This window comes from Pisolithus orientalis (genome assembly GCF_024613125.1).
Source record: "Pisolithus orientalis strain OTSU chromosome Unknown F5J12scaffold_6, whole genome shotgun sequence".
Taxonomy (NCBI): domain Eukaryota; kingdom Fungi; phylum Basidiomycota; class Agaricomycetes; order Boletales; family Pisolithaceae; genus Pisolithus; species Pisolithus orientalis.
The window spans coordinates 634,054-654,136 of NW_026260787.1; the positions used below are offsets into that span (position 1 = coordinate 634,054).

At 50.8% G+C, this 20,083-nt stretch overlaps 11 protein-coding genes across 11 annotated transcripts; 5 read left to right on the top strand and 6 right to left on the bottom strand.

Annotated features, from left to right (window-relative positions):
* Positions 1 to 137: 137 nt before the first annotated feature.
* On the bottom strand, positions 138 to 1,563 carry F5J12DRAFT_813004 (Fibrillarin-domain-containing protein). The gene is made up of 6 exons (XM_051744915.1): positions 1,358 to 1,563; positions 1,137 to 1,323; positions 965 to 1,114; positions 831 to 915; positions 479 to 775; positions 138 to 430 (listed from the first exon to the last, which is right to left on the bottom strand). Exons 1-6 carry the CDS (start codon positions 1,471 to 1,473, stop codon positions 408 to 410), a joined length of 858 nt encoding a protein of 285 aa, XP_051602591.1. The 5' UTR covers positions 1,474 to 1,563; the 3' UTR covers positions 138 to 407.
* Positions 1,564 to 1,597: 34 nt separating this feature from the next.
* Positions 1,598 to 2,624, top strand: F5J12DRAFT_813008 (uncharacterized protein). Its single transcript, XM_051744916.1, has 6 exons — positions 1,598 to 1,837; positions 1,883 to 1,960; positions 2,013 to 2,049; positions 2,101 to 2,179; positions 2,233 to 2,409; positions 2,460 to 2,624. Exons 1-6 carry the CDS (start codon positions 1,647 to 1,649, stop codon positions 2,555 to 2,557), a joined length of 660 nt encoding a protein of 219 aa, XP_051602592.1. The 5' UTR covers positions 1,598 to 1,646; the 3' UTR covers positions 2,558 to 2,624.
* A 1,380-nt stretch (positions 2,625 to 4,004) lies between these two features.
* Positions 4,005 to 7,151, top strand: F5J12DRAFT_813014 (ribosome biogenesis protein tsr1). The gene is made up of 10 exons (XM_051744917.1): positions 4,005 to 4,110; positions 4,170 to 4,230; positions 4,277 to 4,556; positions 4,614 to 5,133; positions 5,190 to 5,665; positions 5,717 to 5,966; positions 6,015 to 6,182; positions 6,230 to 6,440; positions 6,489 to 6,626; positions 6,682 to 7,151. The coding sequence occupies exons 1-10, from the start codon at positions 4,069 to 4,071 to the stop codon at positions 6,927 to 6,929; spliced, it is 2,394 nt and encodes a 797-aa protein (XP_051602593.1). The 5' UTR covers positions 4,005 to 4,068; the 3' UTR covers positions 6,930 to 7,151.
* Positions 7,019 to 8,062, top strand: F5J12DRAFT_904170 (ribosomal protein L14-domain-containing protein; the record flags this gene model as incomplete). The annotated part of the gene is made up of 4 exons (XM_051748495.1): positions 7,019 to 7,024; positions 7,544 to 7,580; positions 7,639 to 7,709; positions 7,772 to 8,062. The coding sequence occupies 4 exons, from the start codon at positions 7,019 to 7,021 to the stop codon at positions 8,060 to 8,062; spliced, it is 405 nt and encodes a 134-aa protein (XP_051602594.1).
* Positions 8,063 to 8,540: 478 nt separating this feature from the next.
* F5J12DRAFT_890076 (uncharacterized protein) lies at positions 8,541 to 9,069 on the bottom strand (the record flags this gene model as incomplete). Its single annotated transcript, XM_051747380.1, has 2 exons — positions 8,541 to 8,786; positions 8,842 to 9,069. 2 exons carry the CDS (start codon positions 9,067 to 9,069, stop codon positions 8,541 to 8,543), a joined length of 474 nt encoding a protein of 157 aa, XP_051602595.1.
* A 119-nt stretch (positions 9,070 to 9,188) lies between these two features.
* Positions 9,189 to 11,631, top strand: F5J12DRAFT_813028 (mitochondrial branched-chain alpha-ketoacid dehydrogenase kinase-domain-containing protein). The gene is made up of 10 exons (XM_051744918.1): positions 9,189 to 9,357; positions 9,412 to 9,489; positions 9,590 to 9,705; positions 9,758 to 10,116; positions 10,165 to 10,442; positions 10,494 to 10,555; positions 10,605 to 10,824; positions 10,887 to 11,047; positions 11,107 to 11,166; positions 11,222 to 11,631. Exons 1-10 carry the CDS (start codon positions 9,282 to 9,284, stop codon positions 11,330 to 11,332), a joined length of 1,521 nt encoding a protein of 506 aa, XP_051602596.1. The 5' UTR covers positions 9,189 to 9,281; the 3' UTR covers positions 11,333 to 11,631.
* Positions 11,632 to 11,855: 224 nt separating this feature from the next.
* Positions 11,856 to 12,411, bottom strand: F5J12DRAFT_813037 (uncharacterized protein). The gene has a single exon (XM_051744919.1). The coding sequence runs from the start codon at positions 12,313 to 12,315 to the stop codon at positions 12,118 to 12,120; it is 198 nt and encodes a 65-aa protein (XP_051602597.1). The 5' UTR covers positions 12,316 to 12,411; the 3' UTR covers positions 11,856 to 12,117.
* Positions 12,412 to 13,196: 785 nt separating this feature from the next.
* F5J12DRAFT_486911 (permease for cytosine/purines, uracil, thiamine, allantoin-domain-containing protein) lies at positions 13,197 to 14,271 on the bottom strand. The gene is made up of 4 exons (XM_051739659.1): positions 14,253 to 14,271; positions 13,836 to 14,193; positions 13,469 to 13,782; positions 13,197 to 13,352 (listed from the first exon to the last, which is right to left on the bottom strand). Exons 2-3 carry the CDS (start codon positions 14,087 to 14,089, stop codon positions 13,539 to 13,541), a joined length of 498 nt encoding a protein of 165 aa, XP_051602598.1. The 5' UTR covers positions 14,090 to 14,193; positions 14,253 to 14,271; the 3' UTR covers positions 13,197 to 13,352; positions 13,469 to 13,538.
* On the bottom strand, positions 14,158 to 15,215 carry F5J12DRAFT_486928 (permease for cytosine/purines, uracil, thiamine, allantoin-domain-containing protein). The gene is made up of 5 exons (XM_051739660.1): positions 14,763 to 15,215; positions 14,677 to 14,706; positions 14,403 to 14,620; positions 14,253 to 14,338; positions 14,158 to 14,193 (listed from the first exon to the last, which is right to left on the bottom strand). Exons 1-4 carry the CDS (start codon positions 14,963 to 14,965, stop codon positions 14,310 to 14,312), a joined length of 480 nt encoding a protein of 159 aa, XP_051602599.1. The 5' UTR covers positions 14,966 to 15,215; the 3' UTR covers positions 14,158 to 14,193; positions 14,253 to 14,309.
* F5J12DRAFT_813054 (uncharacterized protein) lies at positions 15,147 to 16,401 on the bottom strand. Its single transcript, XM_051744920.1, has 2 exons — positions 15,711 to 16,401; positions 15,147 to 15,655 (listed from the first exon to the last, which is right to left on the bottom strand). Exons 1-2 carry the CDS (start codon positions 16,260 to 16,262, stop codon positions 15,467 to 15,469), a joined length of 741 nt encoding a protein of 246 aa, XP_051602600.1. The 5' UTR covers positions 16,263 to 16,401; the 3' UTR covers positions 15,147 to 15,466.
* An 878-nt stretch (positions 16,402 to 17,279) lies between these two features.
* Positions 17,280 to 20,014, top strand: F5J12DRAFT_486954 (serine/threonine protein kinase, negative regulator of sexual conjugation and meiosis). Its single transcript, XM_051739661.1, has 2 exons — positions 17,280 to 18,078; positions 18,132 to 20,014. Exons 1-2 carry the CDS (start codon positions 17,490 to 17,492, stop codon positions 19,667 to 19,669), a joined length of 2,127 nt encoding a protein of 708 aa, XP_051602601.1. The 5' UTR covers positions 17,280 to 17,489; the 3' UTR covers positions 19,670 to 20,014.
* The last annotated feature ends 69 nt before the right edge of the window (positions 20,015 to 20,083 follow it).

Here is a 20,083-nt window from a genome sequence, read left to right on the forward strand (position 1 = left end):
GCATGGGTGTTTCAATAGAAGTACCGTACTGTTCTGTCGACTAGCACACAGGATGGGTTTCATGGTTATTACTTACCAGTCGGCTCACGACCATGGATCGGATGTTATGCTGCTTCATTCATTCAGTCAACCAGACATCAATGCATCACAAGTCCTTGCTGATTCGCGAGCCCCACAATTCGCGACCGCGGGTCTATCCACCAAGTACCTGGCTCAAGTATACAGTGTCAAGCCCCTAAAGTACACACAGACAATAGGTAACAGTTGAACCGCTGAGAAGCTCACCCTGACCGCCGTAACCATCGCTTAAGAAGAAAAGGGTGGTCATCAGGCGGATGGGCTTATCAGCAAACTTTTTTGATAACTTTCCAGATGTCAGCAACAATCTCAGAGGTTGTTATAGGAATCTACTGGTGTCGCAGGTACTGTGCTGTAACAAGGAATCAGATAGTGAAGCATTGAAGAATACCGTACTGACCAGTGACCATAGCATGGTCCCGCTCGTATGGTTCGAGCGTAATTTGTGCGATAGGCTTCAATTTATATTCTCGCAGTTTCTGCACTTCTTGCACAAAGACCGCCGATGGTGCTACCGTGCAATCGATGCAGCTCGCTTTTATGGAAAGAACGACGTAACCTCCATCCTTGAGGAAATATTGAGCATTGTGCGCAACAATACGAGCCTGATCAGGCTGTGCAACGTCCGCAAATATCACGTCGACAGTAGTGATGAGCATGCGATATCTGTTAGGCAGACGAGCATCCTCGATAATCGCTGGAATTCATGATATGAGAAACTAAGTTCTCTCCAACGATGACAGGAAACGCACGGATGACGTTAGTTCGCTTCTTCGCCATGTTGATTAGGTCTCGACCAGAGCGCAGTGAAAACTCAACGGCGTATACGACTCCCTCCTACAAGAACTTGTAAATACCACCTTAAAAATAAGAATAAGAAGCTTACAGGACCAACGATGTCTGCAACATGACTGACACTCGTGCCGCTAGCAGCACCGATGTATAACACCTTTTTGCTCGGCCCAATGTATATGTCGTCCATTCCACCAAGCACTCCTGCCGCCAGCTTACTCCGGAAAGGATTCCATACTCGGTACTCGATTTTAGGTGTCGTCGACCCCGCCCTCGACCGTAATCCGCTTCTCGCCATAGACACTTTCCCCTGGTACGAGATTCTTGGTCACAAGCAAGTGGTCCTTGCCCTTTGCGATAAACACCCCTGGGTGTCTGTGGGGTTCAAGAACGACTTTGGCTCCACCCCTGGGTTTACCCCTCGCTCCACCGCGACTGGCTCCACGACCTCCTCTGGGAGCACCGCGACCTCCCCCGCGACCTCCACGAAGTTGAACCTCCTCTTCCTCCTCCGCCTCTTGGGGCGCCTCGACCGAACCCTCCACCTCGAGGAGGACCACCTCTACCACCACCACGTGCACCTCTGAATGACCCGGGAGGCATGAAGAATTTACGTCTGTAAGCGTTAGTTGTGCAGGCTCAACCCGTTGGAAATTTTCTTTGAAGCAAGGCTTGCGTCGCAAAAACACGCAGGTCACACTTGTGACGCGTGACAACATCGTAACGTGTTGTGTACTTTTGAGCATCGAATTGACCAACCACAGACTGGCTTAACAATGGGCTATTATTCGTATTACTCTCTTGGTTTCCCTTCGTTCGTCGTGGTCGTTGTTGCTTTATATCTCTTGTTCACCAATTCAGGGGAAGCCTTCAACGTTGGACGGTTCCTCGAAGAAACAAGTCCTTTCGTGTGGGGTGCACTTGGAATCGGCCTCTGCATAGGTCTGAGCGTTTTGGGAGCTGCATGGTGTGCATGAAAGTTTTCCGCCTTGACCTTCTGACAGGTAAACAGGGGCATCTTTCTGACTGGGCCGTCGATACTGGGCGGGGGCGTAAGGGCACCGAGGATCAGCACAAAGAACCTGATCAGGTATTTGGCATACTCTCTTATGGCATCCATCGTGGTTGATTGTTCTCTTAAGTATTATCTTCTGCGAGGTCGTCGCAATTTATGGTGTGGTGCGTCTTGGACGTGATTCCTACAAGCACGCGACTGAACATTTCTCCTAGATTATGGGCATTGTTTACTCCGCTAAGTTGCAGAGCGTCCCCGAAGCTCAGCTATACACTCGCAACAACTTTTATACCGGTACGTCACTCGGGGTAATGCTCGGGTACAAGTTTCCAACGCTGTTCTTAAAGGCTACGCGCTATTCTTTGGTGGCCTCACAGTTGGTCTGTGCAACCTTTTCTGCGGCCTCTGCGTTGGTATTGCTGGTAGTTCAGCGGCTCTCGCTGATGCCGCCGATCCCGGGCTTTTCGTCAAGGTCCTTGTGATAGAGGTCTTTGGCAGCGTGTTAGGTTTGTTTGGACTCATCGGTGAGTTGTAGTCATTTCTGCACTACAATTTGCTCATGTGTTTTTGACAGTGGGCTTACTGATGATCGGAAACGCAAACGAGTTTGCTGCAGGTGCTCCAGCTTCTTCACCCCTTGCGCGAGCCCTCGCATCCCCATACGTGCATTAACAGTTCGTTGAGTACTTAGCACATGGATAGAATGACTCAATGGATTTCTCACGCTCTCCTACGTTCACACCCATCTGTTCGGCGCCCAAAATTCCCCATTGCTAAGGGGAAACTTCAAACGTCGATTTCTTATCAGGCCAACGGTACAACTATCAGGACGGTAGTGACTATTGAGGACCGCAGGCCCGCTGTCGCCCGACGCGAACTTCATTCTTTGAATATGCTTCTCATCCTGCCGTGATCTTGTGTTCGTCATATTGCGAATGTTGAGCTGGTTGAGAGATCCAACGATATTAACTTGCACCGTCCTTGCAACCCTTGAACATTGAGATGGGCGATCAGCTTAGATTCCAGTGCGAGAGGCTCTGCATGGATCCTCAAGAGCAGGGCCTTAACACGCAAATGGGCACGCTTACTGAGACCGAAGTTTCACGCTCTGACACTCGAACTGGGACTCATCGACGCTCTTGGGAAGGTCCTCTGTGTATACCAGGACCAGATCATAGGGGCTTTCGGACCTCAGTTTTCGCACAACTCAATTACTCAGCGCTCAGTTTTGGATGATTGTTTCTTTTGATATTCCCAGAATTGCGGACGGGTATTGCACTCATGTAAGTATAGGTACAAGTGCACATGATATACTTATTCGTTACGTGTAAATCCACTATACCGGGATCGCCGATTTGCAGTCCGGTCATTCAAGCAAGATTTAAGTCATCTCCTCAAAGTTTAGTGAGTTTCACAAGACTTGGTATGCTGATGGCGAGATCCGCAGGTCCCCGTGCGATGGTTGATGCCCCAAAGACCCATCTGTATTCCGTTCAGGGTCTATGTATGGTGGCGGGGCACCGAAGGCATTGTGCACCGAAACAAGCTCTTCGCTACGAGTAGAAAATGAGTTGAGACCGATCCGGCAGTCATCTCTAGCAGCTGATCAAACGTCAGGGGTGACATGCACTTGAGTAGCTGATTGGCACGATATGCCAGTAATGGAGTGTTGTTTTGGGAAGCATCATGGTTCTTGTGATAAGTCAAAGAGGCTCGAGACCTGGAATTTGCGCACCGATAATTTTGCCACCTGGTTGAGGCAGGAAGGACACGTGAGGAACAAATAGATGAGAAACAATATGTTTTTCCAAACATGCAAGAACATTATCAATATAACCAATCCTGGTGCTCCCAAAATCATGGTATGCATGAACCACGACCATTCGCAGACTGGCAAAAGCTGGGTGAAAAAATATGACAGTCAGTCGCCTGGCCTGTAATGGGATTGATACAGCCCCGATGTCCACAGTGGTCCCCGATTTAGATTATACGGAGTGGGAGTGGCAGGAACAAAGGGACAGCAGCATGAGAACGAGGAGGATAGGGGCACATGCGGATTTGGGCACGACAATTTTGAAATTTAGGGGCTTTTAGAACTCAAGATCTCAGATTTCGCACGGATTCGATAACAAAGTCGGCACATAAAATTTATCTCATATACATATGACCAGAACGATATCAGCATGGTTCAAGCAGTTCACCACCACAGGCCGACTCTCAAGCAGGTTTGTCATGGTCGTATGCACCTTGTTCACCGGTCTCAGTCTGAAGCGATCCGACGTAGCAAAATAAACCCTTCAAGTCAAAACATGCGACGAAGTCCGCGCTGAAAGACATTGCCAAGGGTAGGGATATCAATTCATGCATCGTGGCAATCATAACGTACTGTAGGGCGTACTCAGCGTCCTTCTCCAAAATCTACCGCAGTCAACACCGCTGCGCAACTCCGATTTAACAGGCGAAACACTCAGAAACAGATACAGGCTGCCAAGCGTGCTGCCCTCGTAGCCGCCACTCGTATCTTCAACGGTACGGACGGAGCGCCGAGAATTGTCGCAGTGATACCACTATGTGAGGGAATTCATACAGAGGACGCTATCCGCGCTCTTTCTTCTGTAGTAGGAGAAGAACTGGAAGGTGTACAAGGCAATTGTATAGTGTGGAGGATGAAGTGCGGTATACATCTACAGGATAGTCTTCGATCATGCTGACAGCTCTCATTTGAAAGGGCGCATCGTTTCAAAACGTCGCTTATGTTTCTTCCTGTTCAGTATGGAAACTACTGGGGTGCCCTCGACGCCGCGAAAGCCGCAGATTATGTTTTCTTTTTGTTCAGTCCGACCGTGGAGGTTGATCGGAAGGGTGACACGCTCCTTCGCACGCTACAGGCCCAAGGTTTACCAACTGTTATATCTGTCATTCCTCCTGACTCACAAGCCCACTCCATCGATCAAAAGTCTCGCTCGGCCATCCTCAAGTCACTTCTGTCCTTTATCCAATATTTTGAGCCTTCTCAGACCCGAGTCTACGATTTGTCTAACTCATCAGACTCTTTGATTGCTTTGCGTTCTCTGGCGGAAGGCCATCCTCGAGAAGTAAAATGGAGAGCGGGACGACCTTGGGTCGTTGGTGAGGAAGTAAATTGGGAGGATGGGATTCTCAAAGTTACAGGCATCGTTCGGGGCGCACGCCTTAGCGCAAATCGGTTGGTTCATGTCCCAAATTTTGGGGACTATGCAGTATCCAAGGCATGTCCACCTTCTTACCGTATAGGTCGTCGCTGTTTCTGAACTACCATTCCTAGATAATGTCTGCTCCTTTGCCTCGCGATAATTCCCATAAACGGATATCAATGGACATCGAACCCCAGGTTCTGTCGGAACGAGTTCCCTCGTCTGCAGACAGTTTGTTATCGACTAATGTTCCAGATGATATGGCCAATGAACAAACTTGGCCGACTGAAGAAGAGATGGACAACGTAAAAACGCAAGAGCATCACGTACCCGAGAACATACCGGACGCTGGCACAGGTATCACCCCAAAGCGAATCAAACACATACCGAAAGGAATGAGCGAGTACCAAGCGTCATGGATCGTCGATGATAGCGACGACGACAGAGAGTCTGAGGAGGGCTTGCACGATGATGCAAGTGATCAAAGGAGCAGTGCTGAAGAGCAAGACCATGATATGATACCACTAGATTCGGTGACGGACATTGAAACTGACCGGAAGAGCGTTGTCGCATTCCACGATCTTGATGCGGAAGAGGAGGAAAGACAGTGTGTACTTCCAATCGAAGTTGTCTTCCACCGGTAACTAATCCGAGTAAGATTGAAGGAGTGGCGGAACCGTGTGCAGGAGGAACGTGACGCGCAACAATTCCCTGACGAACTTGACACTCCTCAAGATACCCCTGCCCTCACACGATTTGCTCGCTACCGCGGGATGCGCTCTTTCCGTACTAGTCCATGGGATCCTTATGAGAACCTTCCTAGGGATTACGCGCGGATTTTCGAATTCGATGATTTTAAGCGCACGCAACGAGACGTCCAGAAGGCTGCTGAGTCAGAAGGGGTTGAGGTAGTCTTTTCCCCTTCACGTCTCACAGCAGCCTGATGCTGCCTATAGCCAGGAACGAGAGTCACTGTCTATGTTGAAGGTGTCCCTGAAGAGGCCAGCGTCACCCGCGGCCTTCCTCTCGTTATCCATGGACTACTTGAACACGAGCATAAGAAAACAGTTCTCCACTTTACTGTGCAGCGCAACACTGAGTATGAAGGTTCCGTCAGATCAAAGGTACGCCTTTGTACGCATCACCTGTCATCGTGACGAACTATTTCTAGGACCCACTCACTCTTTGTTACGGACCGCGCCGTTTGCGCGTAAATCCGGTGTACAGCCAGCACACGCGTGGGGGCGGAAAAGGCGTGAATAACGTCCACAAGTTTGAACGGTTTCTCTGGCATGGGACCACCATGGTTGCCAGTGTCTACGCGCCTGTCGTTTTCGGTAGACAGGCGTGTACACTGCTGCGGGAGACCAAAGGCGTCGAAGGTACGTGGTTTATGTGTCGTTGCTAGCTCCGGTTAATAGTGAGCGTAGTGCCGGAACTTGTCGCAATGGGCTCCTTCATGAACCCTGACACGACAAGGATTATAGCCAAGAGAATTGTCTTGACGGGACATCCCTTCAAGATACACAGAAAATCGGCGACCGTGCGATACATGTTCTTCAACCCTGGTAAAGGCTATAATATTTTCCCGCACCAGCCCTTGCATCTGACATCAATTGCTAGATGACATACAGTATTTCAAGCCCGTCCAGTTACATACGAAGCATGGGCGAAGTGGGCACATTCGAGAGTCATTAGGGACCCACGGGTACTTCAAGGCACACTTCGATGGACCGATCAGTCAGATGGATACGGTGTGCATGTCGTTGTATAAACGCGTGTACCCTCGCTGGAGCGAACCATGGAGACCGGAGTCCCGTGAACCGTTGGATGGTCCTCCCAGCAAGGATGAAGATATTTTAATGAGCTGAAGAGAGGCTCAGCCCTGTTCACGTGTATGCAGAATGCATTCTACCGTACTCTAAGCTCGGCACAACCTTCCATCTAACGCGTACATACGATGTCTGTACAATTACACCCATGCGATTCTCGAGTTGAATCACGATCCCGTCTCTGACAATTTACTTAAAATGGAGAAGAGCACAGTCTTCGTGCAGATTGATAGACTACGTAGGGACTCGATGCTCATCGACATCGCTGAATGTATTTCCCGAAGTTGTTTGACACTGTACATAGGGGAATGTATTTTTTTGGTTGCCTCATGCATGCACCACTGACGTAATCAGTTCTGCGCCACTGATATTGAACTCTGTCCATCCACACTGCCGACAAGACCTCCACCGGCGTATTCATCAAGATCATGAGCGTAAGCATGCCTTTTTTTCGCAACTGGCTCGCTATCGGGCCCGCCGTACAGTGATTGGTGGTTTTTGGAGTTGAGAGGTTGATGCCTACGGGTGGATGGGGTTCGGGTGGACCAGATGCACCAGGACCAATGAGCCAATCACTGTACCGGCACGGTCGACAGCAGGATGGGCCATTCACTGCTAGCAAGTTCTGGTGTTAACACCCTTGACAGTCACAGGATTCCAACTTCAAACGCTTTGTCGAGGTCGGGCGAGGTGAGCAGGTTCATCTTCAAACATTTAACCAGAGCTCTCCTGATGGTACTGTTACAAGTTGTCCTTCTCAACTCTGGCCCTTCTGCCGGAAAAATTGCTGTAATAGTAGAAATCATCGACCACAACCGGGTAAGCGAATCTGGTAGACTACCATCTTTGACTTTGCCCTTACTATGGTGTTTCGAACGCAGGCGATTATTGATGGACCTCTCACTTCTGTACCCCGACAAGCATTTTCCTACCGCCATCTCTCGTTGACGCCGCTCCGCCTAACGAACCTTCCGCGTGGTGCAGGCGCGGGTTGCATCCGCCGCCAGCTGGAAAAGGAAGGCATCGTCGCCAAGTGGGAGAATTCGTCGTGGGCGAAAAGGCGCGCTGCTATGGGGAAGCGGAGAACATTGAATGACTTCCAACGGTTCGAGGTTATGCTTGCTAAGAAGGCTAGAAGGGATGCTGTCCGCAAGGCCCTAGCCAAGGCATAGGCGGTACTGGTTACCATCGACATAAAATGACGACTGGGGAGGTGTTGTTGACTTCCCTTTACCACCATGCTTGTCGTTTACTTGTTCTCATGGATATGATCATGTTACTCGTCCAATATCCACGTCAGCTTTTCAATGGTCACGTTGTAATTTGTCCGTGTGGTCTGTCTCTTCCAACTTAGAGGTAACCTGATATATCCCTCTGCCCACTCACGGAACGTTCTATGCCTTGTGGAACCTCATTAAATGATGAATTTGACCGATCTTGCTGAACGGCATGGGACGGTCTCTTGACTGAGTTGTTCCGTGACTACAGCCTTGATTAGCTCCGCTGTAAGGTAGGTGATACAACATGAAACAGATCGGCAAACTAGATCGCCATGATGCACGGGAAATTGTCATGCTGGAACAGTCAAGAAAGGGCGTGTCATAAGTAGGGTGTACTCGGTGCACCCCGCAGACAAAGGATAGTCTATCTCTATACCGTTTTCTCTTTACTGTGTGTGATTCCTTTAAACCACTGTAAGACACCTCCTTTGGCTTTACCCTCTGGCAACGCTGTCGGCACTTCCTTGCCTGTGCTGACCGCGGAAGAAAGACGGTTTTTAATCCGTGTTTCACGCCAGCGTGGAGATGGTGCGCCCAGTGTGAGCGGCATCAAGGAGTACAGGTCCTTTCTTTGCGAGGCAGTGACATGGGTCTCAGTGTGCACGTAAGGTTTGAGCTAATTCGCACCAAGGATGAGAGGCCGTTTGCAACAGGAAGATTGGGAAAGATACCTCGCATTGGTTGATATCGGTGACGTGGGGTGCAACAAACACGCGCACTTTTTCGTCGAGAAGACGGTACTTGCCTGATCCGCGGACGATGAAACGACCTGGGGCACCTGTCCTGTGGCCACCTGGGAGGGCAGCCTGGCGAGTGCCCTTGTAGAAGTCTTTGTTGCCCCGCTTTGGAGTGAGTGGCCTGCGGGAGGCTTTGGAGAGACGAGCGGCGGTGGGGAACATGGCTGATCGCCTAAATTGGGCAAACCCGGATCTATACCGGAACTGACGAAAATCAGGTGCGTGAGAAAATCACATGGCCACGAGTCACATAAAATGCCACAAATGACGACACAGATATTAGTGGGGGCATGCCTCGTAGTCGCTGTCCTTGCCCTCGGTCGACCACCAATTACTGTCACTCCAACTGACGATCCTTACAGTCCATCTTCATCATGAGTGCTGGGTTCCGCATCTCTCCAGCCCTCTGGGAAAGAATCCACTACTTTGCATCCTTCCCTCAGACCGGAGGTGTGTGTCCATTCCATTCCCTGCATCCCCTTAATCTTCCTCATTCTTCCCCAGTCTCTCTCCAGCAGATGGTCTTGTTTGGACAGCATCCAAGCCAGGGCACCCTCCTCAAAGCAAGCCAATTCCTATCCGGTATCTCGGTATCTTTCTCTCCCTCTCATTTGCCGCTAACCAATTCATTCTTCCGCTCTTACTCCGTATACCATCCCATTTCCTGATCGATCTGAAACAGAGGAGCTTCCCGTCCGTCTCGCACATCGCGTGAAGGAACTCGACGCCTTGCCTTGCAATTTGAGTGACATGCCCTCCATCCGCAAGGTCAAGAATTGGTATGCACAGAGCTTCGAGGCGCGTCACCATCTTCCTTTCTTGTTCACAAACTCATCCGTCCCTTGATCAGGAACTCATCAGCTTTCCACCGCTAGCACTCTCTCCGTCAGCGCGTCAATCTCTAAACGCCCACTTAAACTCCTCCCCATCTCCCTCCGAGACTACTGCAATGGGTCACTCCCATGACCTGTTCCTCCCTCCCAGCACTCCAAATCCAGCACTTTCACACGAACAGATGGACGCGGACGATATGGGCACATGGGCTTTCGGTGGCGGTGAGGCCAACGGTCCATACGGGGAAGGTGTCCCTTATAGGCAGGCGGAGAGGGTAGACGGAACTCCAAAGGGAGCCGCAGGCAGTTGGAAAAATGGAAGCGGCACCGCCGTTAGAAACGGCGGAATCAGGCTGAGGGCCCCAATCGAAAGAAGGTGGGTCGCATCCTCTATTTTCAAAGATGATAATTCCGACCGCAGTAGATATTACGCGCACACTCCTTCCCACATCTACCCTCCAGAAGTTCACGATTACAACGCCCGGTTCACGCGAGCACTCGAAGCCATCAAACGTAGGCATGATCCGACCGTCGCGACCGTTGCACAAGGTGTGCTAGAGTGGCAGCGCACAAGAGGTATCAAGTCAGGGTCAGGAGTGGGCATCGGCGAGGCAGGCGCTACGAATGGAGGCGGGGTGGTCCAGGCGTGGTTGGACAGATTCTATATGTCCAGAATCGGCATTCGTTTCTTGATTGGGCAACGTGTGTTTCTCAGGTATCTGACGTAGCATTTGGTGCTGACTTACCGCACAGACGTCGCACTGAACACTCAGCAACCCCATAAGGACTATGTCGGGATCATATGCACACAAGCAGTGAGTTTTCATTCATACCTTTCAGCTCTAGCTCCAACCATCATTCCAGAACGTACACGATATCGTGCAGGAAGCAATCGAAAACGCACGATACGTCTGCGAGGAGCACTATGCCCTACTGCGGGGACCACCCGTACAGCTTATATGTCCACGTAACCTGACGTTTGCACACGTCCCCGGCCACTTGTCGCATATTGTTTTTGAGCTTCTCAAGAACTCTCTGCGTGCCGTGGTAGAGAGGTTTGGGGCAGATGCTGAGGACAGAGGGGGTGTGTAGCTCGTCCCGTGATGTGACTGTCTCTTTCAAGACATTGACTGGTTGCCATTGCAGTTGGGTATCCCCCCATCAAGGTAATTGTTGTTGAGGGTGGCGAGGATATTACGATCAAGATTTCGGATGAGGGCGGTGGGATACCGAGAAGAGCCGTCCCACTCGTGTGGACCTATATGTACACGACCATGGGTGGCCAGAGTATCGACCCAGATTACCATGTATGTCCTTCCTTACCTGCTCTCTCTCCCAGGTACGCTCACGCGTGCGACTGTGACAGGCAGGAGACTTCCAGGCACCAATGGCTGGATTCGGGTACGGACTGCCGCTTTCGAGATTGGTGCGTCATGTCCGGCTCTGCACTGGGTCTTCAGTCCTAACAAAGAATGAAATAGTATGCTCGTTATTTTGGTGGCGACTTACGCCTGATCTCGATGGACGGGTTTGGGACAGATGTTTACATTCATCTGAACAAATTATCAAGTAGTTGTGAACCCTTGCCATAAGGGTAAATGGTTCTCCGCTGCTTTGCTCCACTTCCGACCACCGTGAGGATCCAGCATTTACCCAAACTCGTGCATTGCTTCCCCCCACCCAAGTAGTTGTACTACTAGTGAGTTTGACCTTTCTTCCCATCTGCGGGATTGGGAAGAGAGGAGTGTGGTGGTGGGGGTGAGTTCCGCGACCTTCCAGCAATTGTATATATGAGCTATTGTATGGTAGTGGTCTAACACCTTTGTGATACCATTTGTTAATTAAATGTATAGCTATTAGCTGAGCAAAATAAACTTGCTTCGACGAAGAGGTTGCAGTGCATTATGCGGTGGAAGCATGTAGAACGGGAATGGCGTGATCAGTTAATTCAGTTATAATATTACATTCGATGATCGAAGTTCCGACGAACGCCGTATAATGATTATGATACCAACGCCTTCATGGAAAAAGAAAGGAAACCAACTCACCTGAATGTGATTGTATCAAGGTGGACGATGTTGATGTGGGGAAGTATGCATACCCATACTCAATTACATAGGATCGCAGCGAAATTGATTGTGACCAGTGACTACAACAAGTAATTTGCAACCTTACATGCCACTCGAGCACAGGTTAAGCTTAAAGTTGGGCATGTGTCCAATCAAACCGGTTCCATCACCTTCATTCACTACTTCTTTTCACCCGCCTTCGGGCCTTGACTTGCCATTTCATGTGCTCTGGCGCAGTGTTCTTTCACCTTCCACTCATCCCAGTAAGGCAGATGAAAAGAAACCCTGAACCACTGTTACTCACCGCATCACTGAAATATTCTATTTGTCATAGAGGCATTCACATTAATGCGACGAAGACCGATACTTGATGAGACTCCTGACTTACCTTCTCTCTGCTGAACGTCTTTCATAGGCTTAGAGCAACTCCCGTCGATACAGGACACTCCCATCGGATTGTGAGAGCCAGTCGCTTCAAGAGGAGGTGATTGAGTTCCAGAAGACATGATGTTTGTGGTTAAGTGCACGCAACCTTCACGATATCCACACTTTAATTCGATGACATCATGGCAACACGGGTTTCGCCGAAACACACCGTCACCGTGCGTAGCGCATTGCAGTGCACCCAGACCGCCGTCGCGTCGCATACTATCGTCCTTAGCTTGCATGACAGTTCCGAAGCACCGTATGTGTCCATCTCCGTGTTGTCATCACTTCGTTGCACGGGTCGACCTTTTATCCTCATACCCCGACTCATCCACTTCCTCGAACTTGTCAGCAGCACCAATGACCGGATATGCATGACTGAGCACAAATATACGATAGACGAGACGCCGAAACCTGAGAAGATAGCTCGTATATCCACGTAGCAATCAGAGGCACCGTGTGGCCAGCTACAGTTCCATTCCCCAGACGTAATTCATCAGCACAGCGAACGCGACGCCTTCGACAGCCGTCTGGAGACAAGACAAAATACGTACTCGCGCCTGCGAACCCGACAACGTTGATGAGGATTCCCGTGATGACGCTGCGTACGCAGCATGCACACGGAAAACTCGACGGTGAATTATCAGTCAATCTGGGCGGAAATGAGCAGAGCTACCGCAGATTTTCTACATACATGTACCAATACCACGTACCGCCCCGGTAGCATATAGGTCTGCGACGTTGTAATGGCCCTCTCTCATCACATAATAATCGGTAGCCTGTGCATTGACCATATGTGAGTGCACGCGACAGTGTAGCTTTTCGGTTCACAGCTACCATGACACCCGTAATAGAGCTCAGGAAGACGCAGTAAGCAGACGGGTATGATGTAAAACTATTGCTGCTCTTCATCGGATTCCACGGGCACATACAGAGCCCAGCTACGGCCGCGACATACTCGCCTTGTCGGATACTCTGTTCCGAAAGGCAGGGCGCATCAGATTATGTACGGTGTCTTAAGGGAGGACCGTGAAGAGTAGGTGGGCACACAATGAAACGAGGGAACAATGCGGTCAGATCGCATCCAGCTGATGCAGAGTTAGCTGAAATGTTCGTCCTGTGAGGCGTATTGAGTACTTTCAGCTGCATGGGACTCCGTTTGTCTGGGACATACCCGATCTAGACCACGATCGTTGAGTGTTGCCTCCAATAGGAATATTGACAATAGACCACGCACTCGTACGATATTGAAAGAGGCGGAGATTAACCAAACCTAGACGTTCGGGGGTAGTCAGGATAACACCTACGTCGGGCAAATAGTTATTCTATGAACCCCGGGCCGGGCCACACGAGATGGATTGTCGTCTAAAAACCTTCCCAACAAATCGATAGGCAACCAAATGGCTTCTCCGGATATCACCTGTGAAGAGTAACTAACTAAAATACCCATCAAACACACGATAGAACAAGTCAAAGGAATAGCAAAAAGCTGTGGATACAATGCGGCACTAGGTGTTCTTGCTCTGGATGCAAAATCTAGGGCATTCCTACAAGAAGCTGATGTGAGAAGTGAACGCGGGATGGCGAAGATAAGTCCTACGTGACGAGTGTGGCCGAGTTACTGATGCAGGCCATCAGGCTCACGACCATTGCCCAGGCCAAACTGGACCCGTGAATGCTCGAAGGCTGGTACACTACCAGACCGATGCTTCTTGCCTTCACGGTGCACCACACCAAGAATACTATTGTCGCAGCAACGGGGATAACGATCATTTTCACGACGAAAAAAATAACGGCTGACGTCGCATCGATAAAATGTAAGCCCTTCGCAAAAAGTAACTCCCTCACGGACATTTTGTGAACAGGGAACCATATCAAAGGAAGCAATATGAATCAGAACAGGAAGAAACACATAAAGTCCCGAGTGTTTATCTCCGAAGAGGCTGGCATTGAATTAGCTATGTGTAAATTCAGGTCGGGGTGTATCCTTGGTTAAAGACGTGTTGCGGTCACCCACCTATATCATTCACACTGGGCCATATAATCCGCAGCATAACAAGGACACAGGTTCCTCCTATGCTAGACTGCACACCATACCATATGCTGCAGAGTGGACACAGTCAGTCATGGACTGTTACTACGCGGAGGGCATGGCTTCATCACGAACGGGCACCACACACTACGCCCAGATTAGAGATACACCACAGGCTTCCAAATATGCCGAAGCTCGTACGGTTAACGACAGGGAATGTAACATGGAGTACAGCACTTGGACGCGCATTCAACACGAGGAACGGTGTGGCTATTCCATACCCCAGCCAGACGCAAATCCAGGCTTGCCACCATGACATGCCTAGTTGTATCATGGACGATACGATCATCCATCTGCAGATGACACTTGAAGGGCCCGGAACAGAGTGTCAGAAGACAATTGAACTCACCTATTGATATTAAACAGATCCACAACCCAGCTGCCAGAATGTCAGGGTGACAATTCAGGCGCGAGGACAACCCGCAGTGTGCGCACAATGGAGCGTAGTCGTAGCTATACCATGTCCTCTGTTCCACGATAACGGCCAAAAGGTCCCCGGGATTGGTCCGCCGATGAGCTATGAGGATTACAATCGGACCACTTACAGTATTGGGCTGTCGAGAAGAGCTAAGCTTGGGATCATGTCGAGGCGCTTTAAGACTTGCAGCGAAGTCCACGGCAACCCCTTTCAGCGACATTTGGAGGCCGCTTATCTTTCGATAGGGACCAGTCGCAGTCCCTTTGCTCCAGCATTGTGATAGGTTTACAATACTATGTAAAGCGAAATCCACGAACTAAGTGGATATTCATAGTCGATCGTCCAACAGGATGCTACCCTATTGGCCATGAACCATGTGAAACTTGAAGCCAGTTTCGAGGTCCGCGAACACAAGACAAATGTACAACAGGGTAGCCCGCCACCAGGGAACTACCTGCCCTTTACGGAAACGACATGCGTCACATGGGGAATTGTAAAGCTCGTTGTACTGCCCAACAACTTGGGGGCAAGTAGGCACAGTAAATGGCTAGACGTGGGTATCATATACCAGAGCACATGCGGGGTTGCGTGGAGATGCTAAATGCGAATGGATATAAATGTCGATTTACATAAAAATGTAGCACAGCAAAGGTATCCTGGTTAGGCAGATGCAAATAGTATGTAGTGAGAATCAAGGCGGCTCGGGTACGATGAATTCGCGTTAGTCCGATTGCGAGTCGACATCATCGCGGTGTGCTGACGAGGGATGGGCTTTTCTGAAACGCTCAGAGGTGGGTGATGGCGAGGAGAACGTGAATTCGGAGGACATATGTTTGCGCTCGGGAGTCGTTAAGTGATGCCGTGGGGAATTGTGATTAGTCTTGGGCTTTTCTTCACGTATTGAAGATTCCTAATATATTTCATGTTAAAAGCATTAAAACATGGCGCAGGTCATAAGGACGTACTCCATTTGCATGGGAATCGAAGGAAGTAAGGTCGTATGCCTCTGATACGTCCGCTAACGGCGAAACAGTGAGTTCGTAACATCTCGAATCGATGTCAGCTTGGAGTGAGGGGAGACCACCAGCTTCACGCGGAGCATCCAATTCTTCCTGCACAGAAGGGAGAGGAGATGTCCTCCGAGATGGATGTTGTTTCTTGCTCGAACTGGTCTTCTTTCCACTAGAAGTTTGTGGCTTCCCAGAAGCGCCCAATGCTTTGCGCTGCTTCTTCGTGAACTCGGATTTAAGTTCCTTTTTCTTCTTGCATGATGGGGCCACCACCAGCTTCGTCGAAAGGACTGCTGTCTTCCTCTTTTTGGATTCGGAGGGTGCAGCGGGACCTGTGCGTTCGCCAGTAAGAGGGTGAAGGTTCTCCTTCTCGATAGCGGCAAGAGTGGACACTAGTGAGGCAGTGGCATCCGTAACAAGGGGGGACTGGAGCCCTTCACCAGGACGATCCAACTTGGGGATCTCGGCAGGGGAATCCTGGAAGACGGTAAAGGAACGGACGGTCATAGAGATGGCAGTGAAGTCGTGCTGGAGCAGCGGGTGGCTACGCAGAAAGTGGCGAAGTGCTCGCGGCTGCGTCGGCTACTGCAAGTCGCGTGAACTGGCTGGGTCGACGCCGTGCAACACGTTGAACAAGATGAATTCGGCGCTCTGGCTCGCTTAAAGCCTTAAAACGCGCTCTCCTGCAATTTGAAATCCCGCCTGCTCCGAAACCTTAATTGGACGCGATCCCAGTCACGTGATGTACATGTCCCCCATCATGACCGTCCGGTGGTGAGCGAGGCCGGCACAGTGCACACGGTAGATCGTCCAGTTGTCGTCCACACATCATATCAGCGAGTCGTGGCTTTGCAAACGTGACTACAGACCGGATAGCAGCATAATCCCTCATGGTTGCGCAATCTGACAATGGCTGCCTGGTTTCGGAAAATCTTTGGACCCGCTTACATTGTCACTGCAAATTCCTCGACGAAGCTGCTTAGTGAGGCTGCGGTGCATGACGCGATGCATGGATTATAGGTGAGCAGATCCAGGTACAGGATATCGATATCACGCTATACTACCGGTCTCACCCCGCCTCGACGATATCCACTCCTGCGCCAAAATGTATCCCCTTCGATACTCGAGAAGTTTTGGATATATTTCCAGTGTGCCGCTGTCGATCGCCCGATCGCCGCGGTTTTCTGACACCAGAATATTCCCTTATATCGGAATCCTTCTATCTTTGCACTCATGCTCGTCGTATTCGAAATACGTCGCTGCATCTCGGCTGGGCAACCTTTTATCAAGGTTGTAATACTCGAGGAACCCATTCAATACACGTAAGAATGGAGAGTGCTCTGATCACACCCGTCTGGCCTGTTTGCCTTTTAGGGGGCTACCCGAAACGACTCCATAAATGAAATAGCTGAGTGATCAGTCCCAAAGCTCGTGTTTTGGCTTGCGTGGGTGAAGCTAGAAAAAGCAGCCATGACATATGCACCGGACGGCTACCCTGCGGCGTGCCCTTCCTGTTCGTCTATCACCAACAGCCGCCACCATTCTGGAGCCTGGCAGCCTCATGCTAGCCACGCCGCAACGGGACGCCAGTCATTTATATTGCCGGGCTATTCTGTTAGCTCTTCGTTTCCTTTTCCACAGCTCTAGCGCAACTACTCTTGCATCTGCGAGCCCTCTACACGACCCCCAGGGTCCCTTTCCCCTCCACCCGTATTAGGACCAGCGCACGCCAGGATGCCGTCCAAACAGTCCTCTGCGAAGACTATCCCTCCCCCCCCTGTCGGTACTCTTATCGACAACAATACTCTCGAGCTCGTAGAGGTCCTTGGTGTAGGAGGATACGGTGTCGTGTACCGCGCAGTCGACACTCGCGACCCCATCGCTGGTGTCTACGCCGTCAAGTGTCTCATTACGTCCCAAATCCACAGTAGCTCCCGCCAGCGTCAGCTTCACATACGCGAAATAGCCCTTCATCGCTTGGCATCCGCCCACCCTAACGTCGTCACCCTCCATCGAGTGGTCGAGGAGTACAACTATATCTACCTCATCATGGACTACGCTTCTGATGGCGACCTCTTCTCGCAAATATTGCACAACTGCCGATATCTAGGGCAGGATCACCTCATCAAGCACATCTTCTTACAGTTGCTTGACGCAGTCGAATACTGTCATTCTTTGGGGATCTACCATCGCGACCTCAAGCCCGAAAATGTGTTATGCTATGACGGCGGCTTGCGGATTGCCATTACGGATTTTGGTTTGGCCACTACAGAGCGGTTCAGTGAGGAATTTCGTACCGGTAGCGTCTACCACATGAGCCCAGGTTCGTCACATATCCCCATTCTAAGTGACAGCATCCCAACGTCTTCGCGATAGAATGTCAAGGGGGAGAGTTCGCACCGACAGGGTCCTACTCCCCCCTGTTCAATGATATCTGGTCCCTTGCCATCATCTTACTTAACCTAGCGACGGGCCGGAATCCCTGGAAGTCAGCCTCCTCTTCCGATCCAACCTTCCAGGCGTACCTGCAGGATCCGTTGGATTTCCTTCCCACAGTTCTTCCTATTTCGGCCGAGGTGAACCGAATCCTTGTTCGTATGCTGGAAGTCGACTGGAGACATCGGATAACCCTGGCGCAAGTCAGGGCTGCGATCCAGGAAGTGGAAAACTTCTACGCCGAGGGTGTAATATTCGATGGCAGCATGGCACGCTGTGCATGGGAAGTCGATATGGATCTGGAGAGTGACAGTGACTCCTCAACCCACGAAGAGCCTGTGGAGCAGTCTGATGGCTTGCGGTCGCACTGGAGCAAAGACAGTGACTCCGAGATGGAGTATGCCAACCACTCTCTACCTTGGAATGAAGAGTACTCCTCCTGCAACGCCACTTGGGCGATGGAGTCTTCGATGCATGCTCATTCCTCCACGACGATGGAGCCGCTCAAAATATACGAGGCCCCTCGCACGCCATCCGCGACATATTCCCCGCTTTCACCAGCTGCTTCTGGTTCGCTGCCATCTGCTCCGCGTACTCCCGAGGGTGTCAACGTTTTGCGGGGAAAACCGAACCAGACGGCGTCCAAAGTTCTCAAAATTAACACGGCATGTGGTCGCCGGGTCTTTTTCACCGGCAGCAATGGCTCCCACACCTCTGTTTCGTCGATGCACACTGCGGTCGAAAACACCACACCATTCTCTTCTTGCTTCTTGCTTCCAACCCCTCCCTCCGTTTCGAAGATCTCCCTCCCTTGGACCGCCTCCCCGTCCCCTATGCCATCTTCCGTTGATCTAGGCGTCTACGCCACACCAGGCAGTCGACATGTGGACTCATCATGGGAATACACGGACACGGATGTCACTTCGTCATACCTTTCCACGTCGGCCGACAGCGTCGTCGGCTTGGATCTAGACGTTTCTTCGAAATGTACTCTCGAGGATACCTCTACCTCGCACCTCGCCGTCTGGCGACGCGAGACTTTCTCTAAAGTTATTGATCCCGTCGCTCCTGAAACCACCGTTCCTTGCCCTGCCCGAGTCGATTTTGTTACCCCTCCTGCCTCGTCCGCTCCAATCAATATTCCAAGGCGTTCGAATGGTGAAGGGCCGGAGAAGCGCTGGTCTACTAGCCTATGGCGTTTCTCGTTTCCCCGCTCATCCTCGCCTTCGCGCACCACAAACCAGAACGATGAGCCGCGGTCGAGGCGGGGCTCTCTTACGGATGCTTTCCCCTTCCATTCATTCTTTTCCTCAAGCCCGACGTCCGGCTGGCGACGGTCGCCTTCACCACCCACTCCGGAGCATTCGCCGCCTGCGTCGACGAACACACACGAACAATGTCGTCAAGCAGCACGGCCGCGCACGAAACGCCATTGGTTTTCACCTGGAAAACTGTTTGCCACTGCGGGTGCATCGTAAGGAGCCCCGTCTAGGACTTGCTTCATATCTTCCTATTCTTGACTACGATCCCCACTTTAGCATGGTTACTAGGCACATACTACCATTTCACGAACTCGTCATGAAAATCGATCATTGTATACTCCGCATTCCATCAACCTTCGAATTCTTCAGAAACCTTTTTCCTGTTTTGTTAAGCTGTGACCGTGTCCAAGCACTTATGTATGGGTACCAGGTGTACACGCTTCCTCACATATGTATCGATCCCCGCAGTCGTTCAGTACATTTCATGCACTGGCGTGCAGGTCACTTTGACGCGGTCGAGGCACCATGAGGGGCTAGACCGCGGGTGCGACGGGAACTGAGACATGTTTCCACCAGAAAAATCTTGCCCACAGGTGCCCTGGACCTGAGGAGAACGTGTGACGACACTCA

Excerpts from the sequence above, each read along its gene's own strand:
- F5J12DRAFT_486911 (XM_051739659.1), bottom strand. The coding sequence starts at position 14,089 with ATGTCCGTGAGGGAGTTACTTTTTGCGAAGGGCTTACATTTTATCGAT. Across the intron at positions 13,783-13,835 it reads AACTCGGCCACACTCGTCAC|GAATGCCCTAGATTTTGCAT; the intron begins GTAGGACTTATC and ends AGCTTCTTGTAG.
- F5J12DRAFT_813028 (XM_051744918.1), top strand. The coding sequence starts at position 9,282 with ATGAGTGCTGGGTTCCGCATCTCTCCAGCCCTCTGGGAAAGAATCCAC. Across the intron at positions 10,117-10,164 it reads AGGGCCCCAATCGAAAGAAG|ATATTACGCGCACACTCCTT; the intron begins GTGGGTCGCATC and ends CGACCGCAGTAG. Across the intron at positions 11,167-11,221 it reads GACTGCCGCTTTCGAGATTG|TATGCTCGTTATTTTGGTGG; the intron begins GTGCGTCATGTC and ends AGAATGAAATAG.
- F5J12DRAFT_813037 (XM_051744919.1), bottom strand. The coding sequence starts at position 12,315 with ATGTCTTCTGGAACTCAATCACCTCCTCTTGAAGCGACTGGCTCTCAC.
- F5J12DRAFT_486928 (XM_051739660.1), bottom strand. The coding sequence starts at position 14,965 with ATGTCGCTGAAAGGGGTTGCCGTGGACTTCGCTGCAAGTCTTAAAGCG. Across the intron at positions 14,621-14,676 it reads GATCTGTTTAATATCAATAG|ATGGATGATCGTATCGTCCA; the intron begins GTGAGTTCAATT and ends TGTCATCTGCAG. Across the intron at positions 14,339-14,402 it reads GGGCGTAGTGTGTGGTGCCC|CATATGGTATGGTGTGCAGT; the intron begins GTTCGTGATGAA and ends TCCACTCTGCAG.
- F5J12DRAFT_813008 (XM_051744916.1), top strand. The coding sequence starts at position 1,647 with ATGGGCTATTATTCGTATTACTCTCTTGGTTTCCCTTCGTTCGTCGTG. Across the intron at positions 1,961-2,012 it reads AGCACAAAGAACCTGATCAG|TATTATCTTCTGCGAGGTCG; the intron begins GTATTTGGCATA and ends TGTTCTCTTAAG. Across the intron at positions 2,180-2,232 it reads TCGCAACAACTTTTATACCG|GCTACGCGCTATTCTTTGGT; the intron begins GTACGTCACTCG and ends CTGTTCTTAAAG.
- F5J12DRAFT_486954 (XM_051739661.1), top strand. The coding sequence starts at position 17,490 with ATGCCGTCCAAACAGTCCTCTGCGAAGACTATCCCTCCCCCCCCTGTC. Across the intron at positions 18,079-18,131 it reads CGTCTACCACATGAGCCCAG|AATGTCAAGGGGGAGAGTTC; the intron begins GTTCGTCACATA and ends TCTTCGCGATAG.
- F5J12DRAFT_813004 (XM_051744915.1), bottom strand. The coding sequence starts at position 1,473 with ATGCCTCCCGGGTCATTCAGAGGTGCACGTGGTGGTGGTAGAGGTGGT. Across the intron at positions 1,324-1,357 it reads GGAAGAGGAGGTTCAACTTC|AGGAGGTCGTGGAGCCAGTC; the intron begins GTGGAGGTCGCG and ends CGGTGCTCCCAG. Across the intron at positions 431-478 it reads GGACCATGCTATGGTCACTG|CACAGTACCTGCGACACCAG; the intron begins GTCAGTACGGTA and ends TCCTTGTTACAG.
- F5J12DRAFT_813014 (XM_051744917.1), top strand. The coding sequence starts at position 4,069 with ATGGTTCAAGCAGTTCACCACCACAGGCCGACTCTCAAGCAG. Across the intron at positions 4,557-4,613 it reads TGTATAGTGTGGAGGATGAA|GGCGCATCGTTTCAAAACGT; the intron begins GTGCGGTATACA and ends CTCATTTGAAAG. Across the intron at positions 5,666-5,716 it reads GCGGAAGAGGAGGAAAGACA|ATTGAAGGAGTGGCGGAACC; the intron begins GTGTGTACTTCC and ends AATCCGAGTAAG.
- F5J12DRAFT_813054 (XM_051744920.1), bottom strand. The coding sequence starts at position 16,262 with ATGACCGTCCGTTCCTTTACCGTCTTCCAGGATTCCCCTGCCGAGATC. Across the intron at positions 15,656-15,710 it reads TCGATTCCCATGCAAATGGA|GAATCTTCAATACGTGAAGA; the intron begins GTACGTCCTTAT and ends GAAATATATTAG.